The sequence below is a fragment of the Vombatus ursinus genome, unplaced genomic scaffold, assembly GCF_900497805.2.
Source record: "Vombatus ursinus unplaced genomic scaffold, bare-nosed wombat genome assembly UNPS02015175.1, whole genome shotgun sequence".
Taxonomy (NCBI): Eukaryota; Metazoa; Chordata; class Mammalia; order Diprotodontia; family Vombatidae; genus Vombatus; species Vombatus ursinus.
Genome location: NW_020954953.1, coordinates 11,506,477 through 11,533,750, shown reverse-complemented (window position 1 = coordinate 11,533,750; position 27,274 = coordinate 11,506,477). Strand labels below are relative to the sequence as shown.

The 27,274-nt window shown below is 34.7% G+C and overlaps 1 protein-coding gene across 3 annotated transcripts in view; it reads right to left on the bottom strand.

Moving 5' to 3' along the window:
• The window catches only part of LOC114031480 (parkin coregulated gene protein homolog), a 623,375-nt gene that overhangs the window by 505,994 nt on the left and 90,107 nt on the right, over nt 1–27,274 (bottom strand). For all 3 annotated transcript variants that reach the window (XM_027846566.1, XM_027846568.1, XM_027846567.1), the window contains exon 2: nt 14,825–14,959. In XM_027846566.1, the coding sequence (XP_027702367.1) occupies nt 14,825–14,959 (135 nt within the window). The remainder of the gene's footprint in view (nt 1–14,824; nt 14,960–27,274) is intronic.

Genomic DNA, 27,274 nt, shown 5'->3' with positions numbered 1-27,274 from the left:
ATTGAGATTAAGTGACTTGCCCAGAGTCACACAGCTAGTAAGTGACAAGTATTTGGTCTGAGGCCGCATTTGAACTCAGGTCCTCCTGACTTCAGGGCCGGTGTTCTATCCACTGCGCCACCTAGCTGCCCCCTTTTTGAGGATTTATAATACCAAATAATATCTTTTTCATTATTTAGGGATCTCTTTGAGATACCTTGAAAATTAATTCCAGGGTGTCTATAAATTTATATCCCTTCCAAGATTTATTTCCTCTGTAGGTGTCTGGTCAGGCTCCTCTTACCAAATCTGATTTTCTGAGCATTATTTCCATTCCCTCGTATAGGATGTTGAATAGTGGTGGGAATAAAACTGTCATTGAAATGGAAATAGATGACTACAGAAACTGGTAAATTTGTTGCATTTTTCATCTTTTTGTCATCCTTCTACTTTTATATGTAAATACTGTTGGGATAATCTAGTTTAGCTGGACCCTAACAACAATGAATATTCATTAAATGATTCATTAAGCATTTACTATGTATAGAATAAGGGGCCCTCTACTGATTTTTGTTAAACACATTCATCATTAAGGTCTCCAAATATTCATCCAGATTGAAGTGCTGGGTATTGTAGTTGCCCAGATTGTTACAATGTTGTAGCTCCAAAAATGGGTTCCTAGCTTTTTCTTTGTATATAGGAAGAGCGTCACCTCTAACATGTTAAATATACTACTTCCTTTTCAAGGGTTTCTGCTATGGTGATTGGTGGGAAAGGAAGCATCTGCTACCTACTTCCAGATCTATACTGTGGGATCTTTGAGCAAAATAATTGGTTGAAGAAGATAAGAGTATGAGAGTGGAATATTTCTTGATTTACCAAAGGTTAGTTAACAAGAAGCATATAAAGGTTTTATCTATTATACCAGGTGCTATGGACCTAGCTAGATACTTTGTAAAGTTAGTATTAGCAGATGAAGGGGATCTTTGCTGGTTTTAGGGGGTAAAAACAAATAGCAAACACAATTAATAATTATGAGATGCATGTTGATTAACAGGCAAGTGCCAGGAGAATGACTTTGGATCATTAAGAGGATGAATTAAAGGCTTACAGAGGTATTTGTTTATTTTCCTTTCTATTTAGGATTCCATATGTGAAAGCCTAACTCAAACTCCATAGAAGAGGGAGAACAGACTTCTCATATATCAAGATCATAATAAAGTAATATAACCCTGGCTTACTAATATGGGTATGCCTAAATTTGTATGTACTCAGTGTGAAGAAAAAACACTTGCAGTCACAAAATTTTAAGAAGCAAAACCATATCCATATATCCATATATACACATATATATGCACACACATACATATATACACACATACACATATATAATTATTTATATATATTACGATATATTGAGATATATAGGTGTGTGTGCATATATGTATGCATATATATTTATATACATACATGTGTGTGTGTATATATGGATATATATGGTATAGAATTAGATAGACCAGACATTACAGAAAACATCAAAAGTATTAATGTTTTGTTGGCTTTGCCACAATCTGGAATAGTTGGTTAAAATATTCTAATGATAGGCTTACTGGCAACGAGGTACGATTTTCAGAACATTGGTTTTCAGGCTTTGGTCCTATACAATCCTTTTTGTTTCCAAAGTCACTAAGACAGCATAAAAAAAAGGGGAGCAGGGTGGTCTAATAATAATAGTATAATTTTTAGAACATCTACAAACATTAATTAGACTGGTAGCACTCTAAATATCAGATCTTTGTCCAATGATCAATCAAATCATAGGCATTTATTAATTGCCTACTGTGTCAAAAGTCACTGTCCTAGGTACTTGAGGATACAGAAAGTAAAGTATACCATGCATTCAAGAACCTTGTATTCTACTAAAGGAGACAACATAAACATATTGAGTATATGCAAAACAAATATAAGGTTAATTGGTGGGAGAATGCACTAGAAACTGGGAAACCAGGAAAGGTATTCTCTAGGTTTTGATTGAGCTGAATCTTAAAGGAAACCAAGAATTCTAAAAGGTGGAGGTGGAGAGGGTGTACATTTCAAGCATGGATGCCTATACAAAGGTATAGAGATAGGAGATAGTGTATAATGTACAAAGAACAGCAAGAAAACCAATTTAACTGGGTCATAAAATGCACGTAGGGCAGTAAAGTATAATCAGGCTGAAAAGGAAGGTTGGGGCCAGTTAGTGAGGAGCTTTAAATGCTAAGCAAATGAGTTTTTATTTCATCCTAGAGCTAAGAGCCACTGGAGTTTATTGAGTGGAGAGGGATATGGTCAGATCTGCACTTTAGGCAAATGACTTTGGCAGCTATGTGGAAGATAGATTGAGTAGGAAGTCTTGAGGCAGGGGATTAAGAAGTTATAGCAACAGTTCAGGTGATAAGGACACAGGCTCATAGATTTAGAGCTGGCAGGGATCTGAGAGATGATATGATTCAATCACTTCATTTTCAGGTGAGGAAACTGAAGCCTTAAGATGTTAAATGAAATATTTTTCCTGGGATGCACAGGTAGTAATTTGGTGGAGTTTTAGTTAACTCATGAAGTCAGAAAGCAAACTGCAAAAAAAAAATGTTGAGAAATTCATGAGAGAAAAGAAACAAAGAGAAATTACAAATGGTTAAAAATGAGTGAGTAGAAAGGAAAAAGAGGCAATAAACAACTTTTTTTAGGAATTTGACTGAGGAAGGGAGGAGAGATAGATGATAAAAGCTTAAGAGGCTGGTAGGGTATACTGATGATTTTTTCTTTTTAATAAGGGGAAGGGGAATTAGGCCTGTTTCTAGGAAGCAGGGAAGAAACTAGTAGAAAAGGAGACATTAGTAAGAGAACAAGCATTTATTAAATAGCACCCACTATGTCAGAGGAGCCATGCTAAGCACTTCATAAATATTATCTCATTACAAATTATAGAGAAAGGAGATAATTGTGGAAGCAACCAGACAAAGATGAGAATATAAGGGAACATGAGTACATGAAGATGCATTAGTATTTGTGAGAAAAGGGGCCGCTATCATAGAGTGGAGAAGAGCAGAGTGGGGTATGATATCCAGGGTTTTGACAGGTAGAGAAGGGGAGAAGAGATGTCAGGGTGAATTATCTTTAATTTCTTGGGAAAGCATGAGGCAAGGTCTGCCAGTATTTGAGTGGGTAGGGGACAGGATGATATGAGAAGTTTGAGAAGAAAAGTGGTTCAGAATAGCCATTGTGAGAATGGGGATAGAAAATCATTTAGAGAGGAGTAAAATGATTATATTGATACAGTGAGCTCAGATGATGTAATTTATAGTTGACCTTGTCATCATGGTTATATGACTTCTTCCAGCTTTAATTTTATTAGTTATCAGTAATGATGTTTTGTCAATATTTTTCCCTACCTTGTGTCAATGTAAAGTCTATTGGTCACCACAAGGCCCTTTTAAGTAAAGTTTTAAAGTTAAAAACTGCTAAAATTCAACAAACAATTATTAAGTGGCTACTTAAAGTCAAATATAAACACTCAAAGAAACACTGGAGGTTTCTCTGAATCTACTAATATATGGGAAGAAGATGGTTAAAGGGAGGGAAATGAGGAGTAGCAATCACTGAAAACCATATGAGTTTTGTGGTGAGTATTACAATTTTTAACTTACCTATAGATTGATTTACACCATATTGTTGAAAGAAACATGAGCAACTATCAATATTCTATAGAAGAGATTCAAAAGAGATCATTCCTTTGCACTGGAGTCTATTTTTTTTAATGACATTGTATAGTTAGAAGATTTAAAAAAAATAAACTCTGGATTTGAATCTAAATTTCACATCCATGAATCTCAAATAATTTTCATATCAATGTTACCTTTTTCATGTCAATCTTTTCATGCCAACAACTAACCTGTATTGATTTTTTTAAGTTGTCTTCAGTTGTTACCTTTGCCTTGCAACTAATAGCCACTTAATAACTGTTGAATAGAATAACTTTTGAGATTGTTTACTTTTCCCTCTCTTTCTCTTACTTCTTCCCTCCCTCCAAGGAAATGAGAAACTCTGTTCAATTTAAAGGGTCTAAGATCTCATTGTCTCCCTACAAGCCTCAAATCAGAAGAGACACTTTCTCCACTATAAAAGAAAACATCAAACAAACATTGATTTTCTTATGGTCACACTGTTACTTTGATTTCATTTGTCACCTGTCAAAGAGCTTAGGTTCTTTGTAGTGCCTCAGTAAAAGGAAAAGAAAATCATAAGTGAAAGGACAGAGAATGCCTTTCATTAAATTACTAATTGGAAGAGGCCAGCAGATTCACCTTCAGAGCAGATACTGAAAATTCATCAAAGCTCCATTTGTGGCCCCAACCAGAACTTTTTGACAAGTAGCAACAAACATTCTTAAGAGTGATGTTTCTGGTTACAGTTTAAAAATTAAAATGTAATGAGCAGGGACATTTCTATATGACAGCCTTTATAGCTGAGTGGGGTTGGGTGAAGGAGAGGGGACTGACTGGAGGCAGGTGGGCATCATCCTACTTCTTCCTAAAATAAATTGATAATGGAATATTTCAGCTATAATATCCCCATGCTGCCCCAATCCTCCACCCATCCCTACCAAACTTCCTCAACAATCATGATTGTTTAACTTTAAAAGAAGGAGTGATTTGTTCTTCTCCTAGTTGTCAATCTACTAAGTTTTGAAGCTTACAACATTACTTGTTCCCCCTTGGGTCCATAGTAATGTGAATTGTCTTTATCCGAGTGCCTAACAAATCACTGTCACATAGCAGCAGTCGACCTTTCTTTTCAATCTATGCACTTTTCAGGAGTTATAAATCAGTTGACTTTCAAGCTCGATGAGATGGCATATGCCCCAGTTTGAAGAACAGATGGAGGCTTGGGGGAAAATTGTTTCTGTAGGCTTGCTACAAGCGGCACTGCTCCATAAAAGTGAACCATTCACACTAATTTCTCACATAAATTATACGGGCAGCAGGGAGCACCAGCCCATTCAGCAGAAAATCTTTCATCTAGATTTCAGAGGTCATTTAGCAAATTTAAATTAAAGTGATTTCTGATACATGGTTGTATTTTCCTTCTATACACTTTCAAGAGATGGCAATTTGCATCAAATAAAGGAATGGCTTTAATTGTATATGCAGTCCCCTCCTCCGAAGGAAGACTAAATTAACTGCCAGAGGATTACTTTTTCCAAGACTTCTAGGATAAGCCTCAGCTATTAATTAATCACAAAGGAATTTGTAATTGAAATATGGCAGCTCTGCACTACGAAAATCAGGTAAACTGTCACTTCCTTTAGAAAAATCTGCTTTACAAATCCTACTTAGGCCTGGCACTCAAGCTCAAGTGCTGGCAGTTATCAAAAGAAAGAGAAATTTGGAAGAGTTACAAGACAACATTCTTTATTTTTTAATGTGAAACCAATTATTCAGCTGTTGAGTTGATTTGCCTATTCAATTTTTAAATCAATATGGTGTTTCATTTCATGGGGCAGAGACTCATATTCATTTTTCTATGAAACATTAGGAAAGGGAAGACAGAGGAGGAATGAATTATAAAATAAAATTTCAAAGCATTACAATCTTATGACCTATTGCTCGGAATAAGGTTCAGAAAATTATCGCGGTTGGGACTTTAATTATAAAAAAATTAGTGCAGTGCAGATTTTTAATAATTACATTCAATAGCTAGGTTTTATTATTATGAAATAATCAGTTATGGTAATTAAAACAGTTTACTCTGCTAGTTTTATTTTAATTAGTGAATAGAAGTTCTGGCAAGAAACTGGAAAATATTTAAAAAGATAAGAATATAGGAGAAAAATGCCTGAAAACAGTTTTACATTATTATTAGGAACTATAGATTCAACACAGAATGTAGGTGTCCATACAAACTACTGTCTGTGGAAATTTTATTGACTGCTTTAAGTAGCTAATTAATGTATGCACAATACTTCTTTTCTGTTGAAAACATTTTTATTCTGATTAGAAAACAACTTTATTTGGCTTTATTATTTTTAAAGTAAGATTTAGGAAAACAACTGTTCACAAGAATGAATACTGATCAGCAAAGCACTTAAGTATTAACAAAGGATTACTTTTATCCAAGAATGGTCAGGCTGATGAAGTTCCATCCCTATAAGGCAGCATCCTATGACCAAACAGAGTGCCAGTTGCTTCCTCTACAACTTCATAAATCTTGTTCTAGTTCACTCTTTCCAACCAGCAAATCTTTTAGGGATAATCGTAAGGTGGTTTTCTCAGGTATTATACACCAAAGTCTTTTTTTTTTTTTTAGAAAAATAAGATCGTGTGTAATTTTTATGAGGTTTATTATACTTTAGATTTTTTAATGCTTCAATGGGAAAAATATAAAAAGGAGTCTAAAGTGAAAATGATTTGGGGGGTATTATCAAAATAATTGAAAGTTTTAGAAAGGTCATGTTAATGTAGACATTTATTCCAACATTAATTTTATGGGAAAATTAAAAAAAAACACTTTTCTTATTTTTAAACATTTTATTACCACTTGTATAATGATAGAAGATAACTCAGGTGAGTTAGACCAGAGATCTATTGTCTAATTATTGTACCAATCAAACAAATAATTAAATGAAACATATTCTTTGAACTACCAGATATCAAAGTTCCCCTTTGGCTTCTAATTTGCATCTATAACACTGGAAATTCTACCTAATATATTAGCAGCTATTCATATGGCTTTTAAGGTTTATATCACTTTAAGTGCATTATCACATTAAAATGTTTATTGAATTGAATCCAATTTAATTTGATCATTTTAACAAACCTTATTATGACACAGGTTTAGCAAAAATTATCATTTTGTGTTTTTAAATTGAGTAAATAGGCACAGAGGGGTCAAATCACTTACCCAGGAACATACATATGTCTGTGTATGTGTATATATATATATATATATATATATATATATATATACACACACACACACACACACAGATATATATACACATATACAGACATATATGTTATATATATTAAATCTATGTCACGACTTGAAATCTCGCTGTCTTTCTACTTTATCTCACTGCTTTGCACATAACATATCCATATACACAAACATACATTCATATTTTATGTTACCCGACTTCTTTGATAGCCAATGCCTTGATTATATTAGAATTTGGATATCCTTTGAAATAGTACATTTGGAAATGCTGTTCCTCATCTAATCAAAGACTAGATCATAAGATGATGATGATGATGATGATGATATTCCCTCAAAACTCAACCCACTGTCCATGCTGTATGTGGGAGAAAGGGAACAACAGCAAAGTAGGGGAATGCCACCCAGAATAATGAACAATAGAGATTTCATGTGCCCTCAGAATCTTATGGTAGCTGTGAAGGCTTTGTAGGAACATTGACACGCTGGCTAATTGGGCTTTATGTGTACCACTGTTTGAGTTAACAACCTAGTCAGTATGATATAATTGTTCCAAAGAGTCAAAGAACAGATGGAAAGGCACAGAGATGCAGGCTCAAACCCATCATCATACTTAAACTGACAAGGAGGGTAATGGAGAAAGTGGTGCTTCATGTTCTGGCGTCACAAGAAGGTGAAATAAACCAGAACAAATCAGAAATATCAATACCTACAAAAAGATTTCAGTCCAGATAGTACCGACTGTTAAAGCAGTCAAATTGCAAGTGTGCATGAAATGGATTGAAGACACGAATACTTTATTATGTGTCAGTACCATAACATAACAGAATTGGAAACAGACTCCAGTGGCTATAGGCAAGAGCTTCATATTGTCTTTTGTCAATGTTATTCTCAGGTCCAAGCCACACAGTACCATATTAACAAGTGCAGGAAAAATCCTAAGGAAGAACTTCATTTCTAAACCAAGATTAAATGAAGTAAGAGATGAAATCAAGAATCTACTAAAATCTAAAGAAGGAAAACTTGAAGAACTTGAGGTCATTGAAAATCCTTACTTAATGCAAACTCAATAAATTAAGCATACTAATGAAATGAATAAGAAAAAACAATACCAGTGACTCCAATAATTTTGAAAACCAAGATGGGCATACTTAGACTTGAATTTTAAGAAACTTTTTGAGTTTGATGGCATTGAGCTATGTAGTAGACCAATTACATCCTAGTAAGCTAATTAAAAAAAACTAACATTAACTCTAACTTTCATGAATAAGCTCATTTTCTCACAATATTGGATAGAAAGTATAAAAACATTTTAGGATCATCACACAGCAGTATATTTGGTGGCTCTTGTCATTCTTTTTGGTCAGCCTTTTTCATAGACTTTGTTTACAGCCTATGGAAAAAGTCAAGATCCAAAAACAGAACCAAAAAGGCCTCCAAAGCAATATTCATAGCAGTATGTCAGCAAAGAAGCACAGAAAAAATGGTGATCCAGGACTAGCTCATTGCCACCATAAATTACAAACAAGTTATCTTAAAGAGGTTAAAGAGTGAACAGTTAACATATGATTTCAACCTAGAAAAATTAACATTTATACAATTTCTAGCAAGATACAAACAGTGGCTAGAAATACTCATCATTGAAATCTGTGAGGTGATATTAACTTATGACCATATAGTCATTGATTTAAGGTCTAGAACCTCAAAATTAAATTGACCTCAAAAGTCTTCTAGTCAAATTCTCTTATTTTACAAATGAGAGAAACAGGGGCCCAGAGAGACTGTCTTGCCCAAGGTCACACAGGTAGTATGTGGCAAAGCAGACTTGTCCTCTAAATCCAGAGCTCTTTTAATTACATTGCACTATTCTATTTTTTTGTGTTAAAATCTTAAGCTTGTTATATTATTCATGACTTTACATTGGTATATAAACATTTGGGGCAATTTATTGTTCTTGACCATTTTCCTAGTTATTTCTATCTGTAAATTACTAAGCTCTACCATGGGATAATCAAATTATCAAGGGACATTAGAAGTAACCTAGAATAACTTCAACAGCACTTCACTGCTTTTTTTCTTCTTTATCATAACTATCTTTGTGCTCCACGAGATTGGGCTTTACAGACATATTGACCTTTTTCTCCTTTTCATTTAAATAATAATGGAAAGCATTTATAAAGTATTTTAAGGATTGCAGAACACTTCAGATATATATATATATGTGTGTGTGTGTGTATATATATATATATATATATATAAATCTCATTTCATCCTCAAAGCAAGGTAGGTGCCATTCTAATCTTAATTTTACAGATGAGGAAAGTAAGGCTCAGATAATTTTAGTGAGTCTTCCAGGGTCACAAAGCCAGTATGAATCAAAGATGGGTTTGGAACTCAGATCTTCCCTGACTCTGAATTAAAGTCTTCTTGGTTAGTTCAGAAAACTTCCTGCCAAGTATAGTCTTTCCAGACGATACACATTCACACATAAAGACAAGGATGTATATGAATGCCAACATATATATATATATATGTATATGTATATGTACATGTATATACATATACATGATTGCATATATTTGTGTACATATGCAAAACCAACATGCTATTTCCCTGTCAGTTTTAGTTGTTTAATTCTAACACCCGAGCCAAAATTATTAGGAAAACTATTCTCTTCCTACAATAACAAGCAATATACCATCACTTAATGGTAGAAAATAGGGACGGGGTCTTCATGCATTTGCAGAGCAATCAAATAGTGGGAACTTGCTCCAAATGTCAAATAATGACAGAAATATCACAGTTTATGTGACCAAACCCAAATCAATCCAATAACTATCTAAGTATATCACATATGCTCTGTGACACTAGCTACTGAAAAAAAAGCAAAGAGGGTCAGAAGACAGTCTCTGAGGCCCCTTCAAGCTCCAGATCCACAATATGATTTCAGGGAAGGCAGTTTTCAGGATAAAAAGAATAAGCTTGGTTTGAGACAAGTTGAGTTTGAGGTCCTGAAGGCATTTGGGGATCAGGTCTGAAACTCAGTTCAGAACTGGAGACGTAGATACAGGGTGTCTGCGGAGTAGATGAGTTTTAAGCCATGGGCATGAACTAAATTGATGGATAAAACCGAAGGAGACTGGGAAGAGAGAAAAAATCTCACCAAGGACAGGATGTTAAAGAACACTTATCCTCATTGAGGGTCAGAGGAGAATCATAGGACAAGGAAACCAAGTAGTAGTTTCCCATGTTGAAGACATTTTCCCAATAAATTAGCAGAATAGACAGTGTCAGATATATAACAAAAAAAGTTGAGGAATAAATTGATACTTATTGCTGAAATGATTGTTATGATTTACTTGAAGATTCAAGTATATGTGTTTTTCCTCATCCAAAGTGACATAGATATGCAAAATTTTACTGTAATATTATGTAAACACATACTTAAATAACAAGGAAGTATTATATAGTCAGCTTGGTTTATCTTCTTTTCCTTTATAGAGTTAGCATCATTTATATTTTATGCTCACTGAGAACCTACAAGCCTATAATATTGTTTGAAAGCCTTTTATATATTCATAAGACATTTATGATGATATATACATGAGTTTTCATAGCCTGACAAATGTACATATTTGGGTCCCATTTTGCAATTTTATTAAATTATTAGTTATCTGTATATTCTATAGTTTGCTATCTGGTCAATAGATTAATACTATTATATTTGGCTCTTATTCAGTAAGAGAATTCAGTAAAAGAACTAAACTGGATGGAGCCCAACATTTATTTCATCATCTCAGAATGGGCATGTAGTGCTTACATACTGGTAGGGGTGTGACCATTTTTATTTAAAAGTAAACAATTATGCTCTTAAAATAACCCATGGTTCCTGTTGACATGAGAAACAAACAAAAAGGTTAGTCTCCCCATCTCTAGCTCTGTTTATCCCTTAGTTCTATTTTCTTAGCACTTTTCTACACAATTGTACCATATCATCATTAAGTTACCACCATTACTTTGTAAATGTTACCTAGTTGTCGCATTTATGTAATTTGGGATTGGCATACCTAACTACATTTTAAACTCCTTAAGGTAAGGGAACATATATGGCCACATATGGTTACTGGTCTAGGCCCAGTGACTGAGATTGCCAGAGGGTGTTGGGGAGTGCCCGAGTCACAGGAGACAAACACTCCCATATTTATGGAGTCATCCCCAATAGGAACTGTTCATCCTCATAGCCAAGTCCTCCACAGCCAGACACAATACAGCTGTTCTTGTTATATTCCCAGTCTGGTACCCTGTTCCTTCATATTATAACAATAAAGGATCCTGGTTGGGTGAGGACAAATTTTCTTTCATAGAAAAAGGAGCTGCTATAAAAGACTCTGGCCAGTTATGGCCTAAAGCCCTTAAATGGCGGGTAGAATTGTCTAAGTAGCCCTGAATTGAGCAGAATAAAGGCTTTTTTTTTTCATAAGAAGAAAAGAAGACAGAGAGGGAGAGAGGGAGGAAGAGGGGAAGGAGGAAAGAAATGGTGGAGGAAGAGAAGAAGGGGGAGAGAAAGGGGGGGAAGGGAGAAAGAGGAGAGAGAGAGAGAGAGAGAGAGAGAGAGAGAGAGAGAGAGAGAGAGAGAGAGAATGAATTTATTAAACGTTTACTATGTGCCAGGAACTATACTAAGTCTTGGAAGGCGAATGCAAGCAAAAAAGATAATTCTTCCCTCACGAAGCTTACATTCTAATGAGGGAAGACAATACATAAAAGAGAGCTACAGAGGTATAGGGGAAGGGTATCTGTATAGGTGCAAGGCTGCTAGGGAAGAAGAAAAGAAGTCCAAAAAGTGATGAGTGAAGCCAGGAGAGAACAAAATGCTCTCTTTTTGGTAAACACAAACCCCATCAGAGGTTGAGCTCTTTGTTGTTACAGTTAGGAGCACATCATGCTAGACACAAGGCATGGTTATCATAGCCAGAAAAGACAGATTGAAACTGGGTCAGGAAGTCAAGGTAAGCAATTTAACGGGTCTGCAAGGTAAAAAAAAAAAAAAAAAAAAAAAAAAAAAACAACTCAAGTGAAGGTAGCAACCAAAAGAAAAGCTCAGGTAGAACATATGCAAACTTTAAAGACCAAAGCCTTTCACCTCAATTAGTTTGGGATCTTTCAGTATCCATAGCTGAGAGCTCTTGGCTAGCAATTCAGATGGGGTGTTTATATCACATTCTGCAATGGAGAGGGTAAGTCCTGATGTGGAGAATACAGAATGAATCTGGCTTATGATTCTTCTGAGAACTAGAGTTGATTGATCTTGTGTGACCATTTACTCTCCCAGATAGCAAAAGATGTCCAGGAAACTGGAGTCCTGATAACATCAACTATTTCTACTTCTTTTGTTGTAATCACCCAGTCTCCTCTCAAGTAGGCATAAAGTAAGTGATGAATGAATAAATAAATGAATCAATGCAGCAAGACATCTCATGCTCTCAGGGAGAATGTATTTTACTAGAATAAGATGGAACATACAAGAAATTTCAGCTGCAAACAAGGTGGAAAGACTCCATGATTCTTAGTGTACAGGAGCAAAATAAATAATGCATCTTTAATGTTATTTCCACTGTGTGGGGTTGTGGGGGGGACTAGGTCAATTGTGATATTGAACCATTTGACAGTGCCAAGGACTCTCATGGTGAGAACATATTCCTGGACCATCAGTAGTTATAGCTTCTGAAGAGTCAGGGGTTTCAGGTCTTTCAGAAACAGTTGCTCTGTTGCATCTCCACAAGGACTGATTGCATGGTTGATGGCTACAGAGGCTGGGCTGAAAGCAGGATGACTGGTCTGGAGGGCATTGGTATTACCAGAGCTTTTGGGCTGACTCCCTTAGGGTCTGAGGGGAGATGATGCTTGAAGTGGTGGTGGTGGTAGTGTGACTTGTCTGGCACAGACAGCCTCCTGTCTCTCCCTAATGATATGTTGCTGGATTGCCTACCCTGTGGGTCTTAACAAGGTAATAACCACTTTTTTTCTTAATCTATTACAAATAAAAATAGTACAAGGATACCTTAATGAATCTGGAATTTCATCAGGTGGGTACTCTTTCCACCAAGCAAATAATCATGGCCTCTCATTCTGTGTGATTCTTATTTATATCTTTCTGTAAATCCTCAATAGATGGATCTATCCAACATGTTAGAAACTTTGGTCTTTTGTCTTTAAATATTTAATGGAGGCCATTGCAATACTATAGCTTTGTATTTTTCACCCCTTACTTTTGATAAATGATTGGCCTGGCTTCCTCTCTGGTCATATACATTGCTGAAGATGTCTTTCATGTCATTTCACATGCGCAAGTCATTTTTGCTGATATATATTAGTTTACTATGACACATAAAACAGTATAATGGTAGGGAGTAAGGAAAATTATAAGGATATGGAATTATATATGTAACATGTATACACACACACATATATATATTTCCATAGACCCAATTCTACTAGTGACAACAAATAATTTGTTTAAAAATTAACTGTTTTTTTAAAAAATTCCTAATTTTCAGACTGTTGGCTACTTTACCTCTAAAAGAGTAAATAATTTAAATTTCTAAATAAATACCATAATGAATGTTGAAAAAAAGTTTGAAAATTATATCCACAAATTTGAGCACATACAGGAGTAGATAGACATCAAGAAAAATCTGATGTTGCTGTATCTCATGAGTGTACCAAATATGTTTTTCCAGTATGGTTAAAAGGCAAACTATAAGGGAAATAAATATTCTAATGGATCTGGCTTTCTAATTTACTCTATTTGACATCATTTTGACAATTATATTTTATACTTAGAATTTTAAGTTCTCTCATAAACAATGCATATACTCTTCTATACAGGCTAAACATACTAACCCTGGTTTCCCTTTGGAGTTAAATGACTTCACTGTTTAACTGAAGTGATATTTAACAATCATATTTTTATTTCCATCACCTGAGATGCTATTCACACCAGTGCAACTACTATCTTTTTTTTTCCTTTGGTGGAAAATATTTTTAGTTGATAACCCCCAAAGCAAAGCAAATACTGTGATAACAAAAATAATAAAATAGGAAGAACAGGTTAAAGATCAGTATTCATTTCTCAAATTAAATTTAAAAACCTTCTCTAGTTAGTTAAGAGATTGGCAAGTTTTTACAAATAACATCAGTGAGCCTTTTAGAGAGAAACACAGTCGCATTAGAATGGAGTCATTAGGCAATACATTTATTTTGAAGCCAATTAACCTTTTGTCAGAGAAATGTCGGCGCTGTAATGGTTTCAGCGGTGGAGGTCAGCCTCTAACAGGGGCAAGTATGACAGCGATTACGCTGGCTGACATATGCTGCAGACTCAGAGTACAGCCACGGAATAAGAATCTGCCTTCCTTTGTATTCCACTCTGCATTTCCAGGGAGCAGGCAATCTTGACCTATCCATTTAGGTAATTAAAGCTTCCATTTGGAAGTGTCCTGCAGGAAGGTGAAATTTGGGGGAGATAAATGGCTGTTGCTCACTGTACCCAGCCACCACTTCCATCATTTGATGGACTGCCTGAAACAGGCTGGGCTGCCAGGTTCTCATAAAAATAGAGATGAATTGGGCAGCAGACAATTCTCTAAGGCAAAGCAACTCTGTCATCTTCTCTTTTTGCAACCCATAATTTAATTGTTAGCCAAGGTGGATGGCTGACTCAGGGGGCCTTTTTCTAAGAGCTTTTCTGGTATCTTCTATTTGCTGAGAAATTACTCTAGTTTATTTACTTATCAGCCAACTTTGTTTGGCAATGGGAGATGTCACTTCAGTAAGCACAGCTGGCTGTCACAGCTGTGCCCTGACTTACCTTCCAGGCAATTTTGTTTCCTTTGGAGTCATGCTCAAGGGCAATTGGGAAGTCTCCTCGCTCATAAAACTTTCGAAATGCTGTGGGCTTTGTTGGTCGTTCTTTAAATGCTCCTGCAGTTGGAGGGCCTCTCACCTATTAAAAATATATATATACACCCAATATGTTATGATATGACTTAAAAACATACTCCCAAAATGTCAAAATCATTTCTTTTAGCTGTTGTTGTTGATTAGAGGACTACCTGGATCAAGTACACTACTAAGCACTTATGCAAGTATAAATCTAGAGGATTTGAATTTTTCATACTTTTAATTTCTAGAACTCTTACAGATATTTTGTAAACCATATAACAAAAGAGGGGGAATTATTTTCCATATGAATATTAAGGACATAGTGTTACAGGATCCTTTTAACGATATTTTAAAAAGCAATGTCAAGTGGCATTTTCTTCATTATTCCACTTACATAGAGGCTACTGTATGTATGGATAGGTGGTAAAGAGGGAAGTAATATGTTTCAATGAGGGACTTGTTTCAATAAAGGTATCATTGGTTCAGGAAGTTAAAATATTTTACTTGTAAAGGTAGACACTGCATCATGATTCCAGGATAAATACTTTTTGTGAAACATTGGGCAAACTGTTGAAATACATGTTATTCTTCCATCTTTATACATAAAAACAGGGACAATGTGCTCATTTTCCTCTATGGAAATTAACTATAAATTATAAAAATTTAACACAAATATTAACTAATGACTAGTTAGTTTGCTAAAAATATACATAGGAAGCATATAGTTAGCATCATAGGATACCCAAAAAAATAGCATAAAACAAATTTCATATAAATCAATTATTAATGAAGTTCATGTATTTTTATCTAAAAGGAGAATGTTTTATAATGATAATATTTACATCAGGGGTAAAACTTAAAATGGTGCTGTTCATCACCCAACTAAAACATTAGGCTCTAAAATTTGAAGGGATGAGTGAAATATTTAGGACACACTAAAATATATTGCTCTATATACAAAGAAATGAACCATCACATAGTCAGGACATATACTTTTCACCAAGGTCAAATATTTTTGCCTTTCCCAGAATGCTATGACTGATAAATATTTTTCTTTTACTGATTTCATTTAATTGATTCATTTAGTAACATTAATTAATATTGTCTTTACAATTTCACTTCTCTCCTTTATGACAGTATTTCTATAAGCAACTTCAATATAGTTATAAGAACTCCTCCACTAAAGTTCTATTTTGATGATTCATTGTGGCATGGAAATGACCTAGTGTTCCCCATGCCAGGAAAACAGAAGCTCTGGAAAATCCTACCTACTAAGGTAGAAAGACTTCCTAAAAGTGTGTGGGGGACTGTATGTTTGACAATCAAAAACCAGATTAGCTACTCAATCAATACATGCTTATTAAGCACTATGTAGGTACAAGAGATGTGAAGACAAACTGGGATAGTCTTTACCCTCAAAGAGCTTACATTCCAATGTATGTATGTGTGTGGGGGGGGAGGTAGTGAGTGCACTACACACACAAACACACACACACACAGACACACATATATAAGTATATATAGGATATATACAAATTAAATACAGAATAGTTTGAAATACTTTGGAAGGGAAGGCCCTAACAGCTGGGGGCTGGGGGAATGGAGCGGATGAGAAAAGGTTTCATATAGAAGGTGGTGCTAGAGGTGAATCTTGAAGGAAACAAGGAATTCTAAGAAGCAAAGATGAGAAACTGCAAGGTGGCCAGTCTAGTAGGGCTTCATTATGTGGAAGGCAGTAATTCATAAAAACGTTGAAAAGGAAAGTTTCCAACCATTGACTATATAATTTTTCTTCTTCCTTTCATGCCCACCTCAGGAGATTTTTTTTATGATTTTGTTGTTGCATTTCCCACCCACCCCCCTGTACTCTCAGGGAGAGAAGAATATGTAATTTTCTGGATAACATTTTAAAATAAGCATACTACTGTACTATTTTTTTTTTAGGCAGTTGGGGTTAAGTGACTTGCCCAAGGTCACACAGCTAGTAAGTGTCAAGTGTTTGGTCTGAGGCCAGATTTGAACTCAGGTACTCCTGACTTCAGGGCCAGTGCTCTATCCACTGCACCATCTAGCTGCCCCTGTACTATTTTTTTTTAAGGGGAGAATGGACACAGGGTGGATATTGTTATTTGGAAACTACTGTAAATTTTTATATTTTGCTTTAAGTGCTCTCCACCAATAAATTACAAATAATCTAATGAGATAAGAAAATATGAATCATATTACAATTGTGGGAGAAATGCAGTGAAAATTTGTCTAAACAGTGGGGCCAATCATTAAACCAATTAGGAAGAATGGATGTTGCAGTGGAATGCTTTTAATAAAATCAAATGTACTTGAGAACTAAAATATTAAATGTAGGCTGAAATGATTATAAATGACAAAATACTTTATATGTTCACATTTACTGAATACATAGCAATAAATTTAAGATCTGAATCATGAAATCTGTCATATTGTCACAATGATAATAATAATCATTAGTAGGAGAAAAAAGTTAAGGCTCTCAAATTCATCTCTGAATATTTTGAAAAAAATTCTTTGTATCATTTTCATCTAGGATTAGCGTAGCTGATAAAGACTAGTTTATTTTGAGTGGATTAGTGTAGCTGATAAAGACTAGTTTATTTTGAGTGGGAAATCCACATAATCTTATCTTCAGATTTTTTTATTTAGTTAAATCATTTAATCTGAAGAAGTGAAATAGATATTAATGATATATTTTGAGCTGCTCAAACCTTAAGTCTGAGCTATTAAACCACTGCCGTTAAATGCCAATGGTATAAGTTTTACTAAGGAACCATAGCAATTAACTGTTGGGGCTAGAATTCGCAAAAACAAACAAACATTTGGCATCATAATAGCTCTCTAGGTAGTACTATGAGGAATTCTAATCTTTTCTTTTTTTAATGTGACAATCTGGGATCTGAAATACCAAGGAAGTAATAATTGCTTAACAATATCAAATCATAATCCAATACTCAGTTTACAAACTAACATAAAAAATCTATGACAACTGAATTTGTCTATTAATGGACAGTGACTTGGCTATACTTAAATTAACTAGAGGCTGATTGAATCATCAGAATTGATATCTCTTGAAACTTTAAAATATATATACTATAGGTACTTCAGGGATTACATGATTGCATAAAGTTATGATAGCTAGGTAAAATAGCCTAACTGATACCCTCTAACAGTGAGCAAAACTATTTTTATCCATATACAGTGTTGCTAAATAGAATTTATGCACACACATACACACATATATAATTTTGTATTACTTCGATGAATCTGTGATCTCATCTAACTGGGTACTCCCTTTCCCATTACAAATTGAAACTCTACTATATCTGCTCATCCCCTGGGACTCTTCATAAGTCCTCCATAAAAGATTGACACAGTGCATTAGAGAATTTGCTCTGATTCTTTTAATGGTGATCATTTCTTGTTTTATTAGATAATACTTTTTCAATTTAATATTGTGAAGAAACTGTTATAAATTAAATTTGTCAACCTACTAATCTTATCAGCTTCTTAGTTAGAGATGAAAGTTAGAATCAGTTTGGGCTGTCTGCTTTATAAATACAACCTACCTTTGCACCGTTAAAAAATGAATGTTTCATATTAAGTTTTTATTCATGCATCAGCATTTGCTTGATGATGCCAGTTCTGCCATTTGATTCCCATTTGTCAGTTTGCATTTCATAGCTATATAATGGATAAATGTCCCTCTGAGTTCTAAGTCAATTCTTTTGATAAATTTCATTTTCAGTGAAATTATACTGAAAATCCATGTTCAATTCAAATAAATACAAAAATGAATAGAATTTGTGTAAATCATTTATGAACACTATACTTAATATTTCAGTTTTTTAGTGTGGCTGAAGAAAACATTAAGAAAATCTTCCTACTTCAATTTAATAAAACCATTTCAACAAAAATTATTACAAATCTAATAGAAATAGGGCATCGTGCTAGTTAGTTCAATATTACCATTAACAATTTTACCTCATTATTATCTAGGACAACTCAAGTAAGAAAAAGAGCAATATATTCAGTTACAAATGTTTTTTTCTCAAAGCCAGCTTTTATAAATCTAATAATTTTCATATGTGACCAATGAAAAAGTAAAATTCAGTGCTCTAGTTCTCCCTTTTCCTACCATTTCTATTCAATAAATCTTATGTAAGATCATACATCTGCAGTATTTATTTAGAACAAAAATGATGGTCTATTATTTTTACTCATTAAATACATTTTAAAAATATATTCATTTCCAATGACAGATTGGAGTAAAAACTATATTGCAGCCTACATTATCAATTATTGAACAGGCTTTGATATTTTAAAAGGTAAATTTTATAATATTTCTTCATATGGACCTCATGTATTCTTATACATACTTAGAAAATATTCCTCTACCATTCCTGTCACAATCAATCGACTCCAGCTTTTATTTTGAAACCTGTTTGAAATAATTTAAGTTATGGAGTTCTGATTTAAAACTCAAAAATACTTTTTCATTGTGCCTAAAATAGAAAAATCTAAAGCATTCTTCTTACTTAGCATGCTTTCTTTCAGTTATACATATATTTGCCCAAATGTCACTAGAATAAAACAGTACTATGGAAAGCTAGGGCCCATAAAATGGTTTAAACACATAAGTAATAGAGTGTTAGCTTAAAGAATGAAAGATGTGAGTGGATAGACATATGTTGAGAGACAATATCAATACCAGAAGGATACCAAATTATAAGTTAAAGCAAGAGTTGAAGAAAGTGATTTGGTGAAATAGAAAATTAAACTTTTCTCATTTACATTAACATCATTTTAGAATGTTGGTCTGTCATAATTTAGGGTGTGTAGAACTTACCACAACATCATGAAATTTCAAGAAATATATGGAAATGAATTTTAAAATTCAGTCCAAGATCACTGGATCAGGAAAATTTTTTATTCAGATATAAATCTATATTTCCAATTCAGCAGTTAGGTTAGCATCTTACTCTCACTCCCCAATCTCTGCCACATTCTAAATAAATAAAATAAAATAACTAACCTAAGTAAAGGTCCTCTGTGTGTCCACATCCATTTCAGGTGCCTTAGCCATGTATTTACCTTTACTGATTAGCCAGAGGACACAATTAGTTCAAAGCAAAAACAATTAATGAAATAGTATAGTAAGAAGAATAGCAATAGAACATTTCCCCCATAAATCTGGGCTACAGTTTCTTAACTATACACACCATCAATAGAAAAGATGGATACACCTCAGGAACATGCATAAGGAGACACATGTGCTGAACACATGAGGCCAGGATGCATACATAGAAGGGCATATATAAAGGGTACCAAGGTTATTGGGACATATATGTGGAGGGGACAACTATAGGTAATATTTGAACAGGTAGAACTAATATTGGGAGAAAACATATTTAGCAAGCCTTGGATAAATAAAGATGTCAGTTCACAAATTTATAAGAATACAAATCACTCCCTAATTGATAAATTGTCAAAGGATATGAACAGGCAGTTTTCAGATGAAGAAATTAAAGCCATCTTTAGTCATATGAAAAAATGCTCTAAATCACTATGGATTAGAGAAATGCAAATCAAAACACCTCTGAGGTACCACATCACACATATCAGATTGGCTAATATGACAAAACAGGAAAGTTATAAATGCTGGAGAAAATGTGGCAAAATTGGAACACTAATGCATTGTTGGTGTAGTTGTGAACCGATTCAACCATTCTGGAGAGTAATTTGGAACTACGCACAAAGGACTATAAAAATGTACATACCCTTTAACCCAGCAATACCACTTCTAGGTCTGTATCCCAAAGAGATCATACAAATGGGAAAGGGCCCCACAGGGACAAAAATATTTATCACAGTTCTTTTTGTGGTAGCAAAGAATTGGAAATTGAGGGGATGCCTATCAATTGGGGAATGGCTGAATAAGTTGTGGCATATGAATATAATGGAATACTATTGTGCTACAAGAAATGGTGAGCAGGCAGACTTCAGAAAAACCTGGAAAGACTTACATGATTTGATGCTGAGTGAACTGAGCAGAACCAGGAGAACATTGTATACAGTGACGGCCACATTATGTGATGACTAACATTGATAGACTTAGCTGTTCTTAGCAATGCAAGGATATAAGACAACTCCAAAAGACTCATGATGGAAAACACTATCCACATCCAGAAAAAGAACTATGGAGTCTGAATGCAGGGCATATTATTTGCATTCTCTCTCTCTTTTTTTTGTTTCTTCTTTCTCATGGTTTCTCCAATTGATTCTAATTCTTCTTTACAACATGACTAACATGAAAATAGGTTTAAGGGAGCCAAAATGGTGGAGGGAAAGCAGTGACTCGCTTGAGCTCTCCCTCAAACCCCTCCAAATACCTATAAAAATGGCTCTAAACAAATTCTAAAGCAGCAGAACCCACGAAAAAACAGAGTAAAACAAGACAACCTGGATGGCTGATCAGAAAGGTATATCGTGCCAGGTGGGGAGAGGAGCACAATTTGGTGTGGGCGTGCAGGCCACAGCGAACCTGGAGCAGTCCTCAGAGGACTGAATCGCGGGCGGCTGTGGTGGCTTCCAGATTTCTCAACCCACAAATGCCAAAGACAACTTAGAAGGTCAGTGGGAAAAGTCTGTGAGAGAAGAAGCTAGGTCTCAGCCACCCCCCAGGGCAGTGGCTGCCTCCTGAGCTTCTGGCCCACTGACTGAGGGGGAATCAAGTGGCTGATCAGAGAGGGATTGCAAGGATCTCTAGGTCAGTGCTGAGACAGGAATTTCTTGCTTTGCCCTGCTTGGATCTGGGTCACAGTTCTGAGGGGCAGTCCTAGGGCAAGGATGAGTGCTGGTGTGGTGGAGCTTGTTTTGGTAGTGGAGAGGAAATACCTTGCCCCTTATCATACCACCTTGGAAGAACTGAAAATTTTCAGGTCCCTAGAAGTAACTCTGAAAACAGCTGTACAAACCCTTGAAACTTGGGACAGTACATTCTCCACATTGGAAGCAGACTCTTACCTTAACAAAGAGTTTAAAACTCAAGTAGTTGGCCGGGATCATGAGTAAGCAGTGCAAAAAGAGTCAGACTATATTATCTTACTGTGGTGACAAAGAAGATCAAAACATACAACTAGAAGAAGAAAACAAAGTCAAAGCTCCTACATCTAAAGCCTCCAAGAAAAATATGAATCAGTCCCAGGCCTTGGAAGAGCTCAAAAGGGATTTTGAGAAGAGAAGTAGAGGAAAAACTGGGAAGAGAAATGAGAGTGATGCAAGAAAATCATGAAAAGCAAGTTAACAGCTTGCTAAAGGAGACCTAAAAAAATACTGAAGAAAATGACACCTTAAAAAATAGCCTAACCCAAATGGCAAAAGAGGTCCAAAAAGCCAATGAAGAGAAGAATGCCCTAAAAAGCAAAATTGGCCAAATAGAAAAGGAAGTCCAAAAGCTTACTGAAGAAAATACTTCCTTAAAAATTAGAATGGAGCAATTGGAAGCTAGTGACTTTATGAGAAATCAAGACACTGTAAAACAAATCCAAAAGAATGAAAAATTAGAAAACAATGTGAAATATTTCATTGGAAAAACAACTGACCTGGAAAATAGATCCAGGAGAGAGAATTTAAAAATTATTGGACTATCTGAAAGCCATGATCAAAAAAAGAGCCTAGACATCATCTTTCAAGAAATTATCAAGGAAATCTGCCCTGATATTTTAGAACCAGAGGGCAAAATAGAAATTGAAAGAATCCACCGATCTCTTCCTGAAAGAGATCCCCAAAGGAAAACTCCTAGGAATATTGTAGCCAAATTCCAGAGTTCCCAGGTCAAGAAGAAAATATTGCAAGTAGCCAGAAAGAAACAATTCAAGTATTGTGGAATCACAATCAGGATAACATAAGATTTAGCAGTTTCTACATTAAGGGACTGCAAGGTATGGAATATAATATTCTGGAGAGCAAAGGAGATAGGATTACAACCAATAATCACCTACCCAGCAAAACTGAGTATAATTCTTCAGTGGAAAAAATGGGCATTCAGTGAAATAGAGGACTTTCAAGTATTCTTGATGAAAAGACCAGAGCTGAATAAAAAATTTGACTTTCAAACACAAGACTCAAGTGCAACATGAAGAGGTAAACAGGAAAGAGAAATCATAAGAGACTTAATAAGGTTGAACTGTTTCCATTCCTGCATGGAAAGATGGTATTTGTAACTCATGAGACCTTTGTCAGTATTAGGGTAGTTGGAGGGAAAAAATTATATGTATGTATGTATATAGATAGATAGAGGACACCGAGTGAGTTGAAGATGAAGGGGTCATATCTGGAGAATAAAATTAAGGGGTGAGAGTGGATTATACTAGGAGAAGGAGAAAGGGAGAGGTAGAATAGGGTAAATTATCTCACAAAAAAACAGAAAAGAAAAGGCTCTTACAGTGGAGGGGAAACGGGGGAAGGTGAGAGGGAATGAGTGAATCTTATTCTCATAGGATTTGACTTAAGGAGGGAACAACATACACACTCAATTGGGTATGGAAATCTGTCTTATCCTACAGGAAAATGGAGGGGGGGAAGGGGACAAGAGAGTAGGGGGATGATAAAGGAGGGCAGATTGGGAAAGGAGGTAATCAGAAGCAAATACTTCTGAGGAGGGACAGGGTCAAAGGAAAGAATAGAATAAATGGGGGGGCAGATAGAATTAAGGGAAATAGAGTTAGTTTTTCATAGCATGTCTACTATGGAAGTGTTTTGCATAACTGCACATGTATAACCTATATTGAGTTGCTTGCCTTTTCAATGAGGGTGGTTGGGGAAGAAGGAAGGGAGAGAATTTGGAACCCAAAGTTTTAAAAACACATGTCTAAAAAAAATGTTTTCACATGCAACTGGGAAATAAGAAATACAGGAAATGGGTTACAGAAATCTATCCTGCCCTATAGGAAAATAGAAGGGGAAGGGGATAAGAGAAGCGAGGGGGAAGATAAAAGGGAAGGCAGACTAGGGGAAGGGGTATTCAGAATGCATGCCATCTTGGGGTGGGGGGAGGGGTGAGATGGGGTGAAAATTTGGAACTCAAAATCTTGTGGAAGTAAATGTTGAAAACTACAAATAAATAAATTTATTAATTTAAAAAAAGAAAAAAAGAAAAACAAAAAAAAGAAAATAGATTTAATATGAACATATATGTTGAACCTACATCAATATACATGCCATCTTGGAGTGAGGGAGAAGGGAGAGATGGGAGAGAAAATCTGGAACTCAAAATCTTATTGAAGTGATTGTTGAAAACTAAAAATAAATTTATTAATAAAAAGGTAAAAAAAGAAAGATGTTAGTTCAAAAGGTAGAAGAAAAAAGATAGAATTTAACAAAATAGAAAGATACAAAGAAAATATAAATTAAAATATGAAACTAATGAGAAACAATTTTACTGGAGGACAAAATAGCAAAAGTGGTAGAACTTACAGAAAGACAGGATCAAAGGTCCACTCAAATGGACAAGTTTCATATTTCTGTTTATATTTTCTATAGATCTTTACTACATATATGTATATATGTGTGCATATATACACATATACACACAAAAAAATAAAGAGGAATGAGAAGAAGGATTCTTTGTCTATAGGTATAGTAAATAATCAATAAAGTAGAGGGGAGAGCATTAAATCCAAAGAGAAATAAAATATAGCTTAGTGAACAGAGTTGGAAGATTTGGAGCTTTGTAGATCTGTATTCAAATTTTATCTCTAAAAGTTAGTATTTGTGTGATCATGAGTAAATTGTTTGGCCTTTTTCAGCCTCAGTTTCTTCTTCCAAAAAATAAGGATGATACCTATAGGCTGAACACACATATATACACTCAATGACATACCGAATATGTTTAAAGAAAAAAATTCTGAATTTCAAAAGGATTCAGACAAAAATGCCTAGTGAGAGAGTTCAACACCCATTTAATGGGGATGCAACAAGCCAAACAGAAAGATCAATAAGAAACACTTCATACTTGAAAGAGTGGCACAGAAGTAGATAATATGGGGAGGAACGGAAAGAGAGAGGAAAAGAGGTGGGGGGGGGGAGAAAGAGAAAGAGAGAGAGAGAGCGCCAAAAGGAAATGTTAAGAAATTTATGTATTTTTCAAGTATTCAGATAATGTTCACAAAGTTTTTTTTATATAGAGAAGAAAATAAATTTTAAACTTTATATTTACAGATAGAAGCCAATACTTCAACACATATGTGATCATATCTACATGAATATCCCATCTATTGAGGAAGACTGCAACCTATCTTTTCTTGCCCATTCTTTGTATATTTGCCCATGTTCTCCTATAAGTTCACCACAGGGGACCCACCCAACATGTCGAGCTCCTTCCTAGACACTAGGTCTGGTTCAGCTCTTTATCAGATCTTTGCTTTTCTTCAATGTCATATAAATTTACTTTAAGAAGTACATCTAGGAGAGTGCTCTTACAGTCAAAGTATGATAGTAGTTCCACCATCCAAGCTTGATAGTAAAAAGAGTTGGTTCTAAAAAAAACTTTATAATTTTTATTTTGTCTGTTTTCCTCCTTTCCCTTTAATCCTTAAATGCCCATAAGACAACTTTTCTTAGCTGCAGTCTTTAAACTGATTTTTAAAAAAAATTCTACTGCTTCTCTTTTACACATACTCTCGTAATCTTCTATCATCATTCTATAATATATCATAAAATAGTTTGTAATCTAGACTAATCTTATCATTGGCTGCCTTATTCTTCTGGAAAGTAAGTCATATATTTGCTGAGCAGTACACTTTTTACATTCTTTTGGTCTTATCATAATGGCAACTGACAACCTAAGTTAAACTTTTATAAAAAATTGCTATAAACAGTGTTATTGTCTTTTCTTTCATCTACTTCTCACTTTTTAGCATTAATAAATTTTAAATTGGTAAGGATGTATCTGTTGCACATAATTTTTGTAATTTTTATTCTTTTAGATTAATATTAATTTTTACCTTAGTTGTAACAAATTGACTGTATAAGCAGCTAACTGAGAAATGACTTAAATCAGGATTGATTTTCCTATCTGTTAAAATAAAATCAATTCCTTTATTGTGATATTATTTGGCTTGCAAAATATCTAGGGCTCCTCCTGATATTTTTTTCCTGAAGAAAGGTATTCATGATATAGAATATGAATCACACACACACACACACACACACACTCACATATATAAACCTACAAGTCTGGCATCTCTCATTTCTTACTCGAATCAGATTTTCTAACATATTTTTAACTATCTTTGCTACTGCCTATCTTTGCAATGGAGTCACTGAGTTACAGAGTATGATGTAATAAAAATAATTATCAAAAAAGAGAAATATCATTTTTAAAAAAGATAAAGGCCTAAAAAAAGACTGAAAGATAACTGGCTTAAGAAGAATGGGTCAGAGACTAGCAAAGCTGGTGGAATAGGAAGAAGCAATAGAACCCATCTCCCCCCATGATAACTCCCACAGAGATCTTAGAAAAGCAGAGCACCAGACAGAGCAATGATCAGGGAATCCAAGCAGAAATAGTGAGGCATTTATGCCCAAGATCACAAATTTTGCCTATAGTCAAAGGAACACGGTAGGAACTGTGAAACTACCAGGAATGGGCAGCAGTGTAGTCTCACTGACCCTATAGGTGGATCTCAGATTAAGCCCTTAGGACTAAGGTAACTAGTAGTCATCCTGTAGGACTGTCTTTCCGAACATAGAACACTTTTACAGACTCAGCCCCAGGGCTCAGACCAGAGGAGGGGCAGAATGCAGATACCATTACTATTTGAGTCACAGAAAAGAAAAATAAATTGAGGAAATAAACACACTGAAAGAAAAAACAAAATTATCACTTTTTGTAAATGATGTGGTGGTTTACTTGGGAAACCTGAGAGAGAATAGTAAAATTAATTGAATCAATTAATAACTCCAGCAGAGTTGTAGACCATAAAATAAATTCACAAAAATCATCAACATTTCTACATATTACTAATGAAACCCAGCAGGAAATGATAAAATGAGGAATTAAATTTAAAATAACTATAGGCTGAATAAAATACTTGGGAGTCCATCTACCAAGATACACACAGGAACTATGTGAATACATGTCCAAAACACTCTTTGCAATAATAAAGACATCTAAAAATTGGAAAAATATTACTTGCTCAGGGGTAGGCTGAATAAATATAATAAAAATGACAATGTTGCCCAAATTAATTCACTCATTTAGCGCCATACCAAACTACCAAAGAATTAATTTATAGAGTTAGAAAAAATAACAACAAAATTCATCTAGAGGAACAAAAGTTCAAGA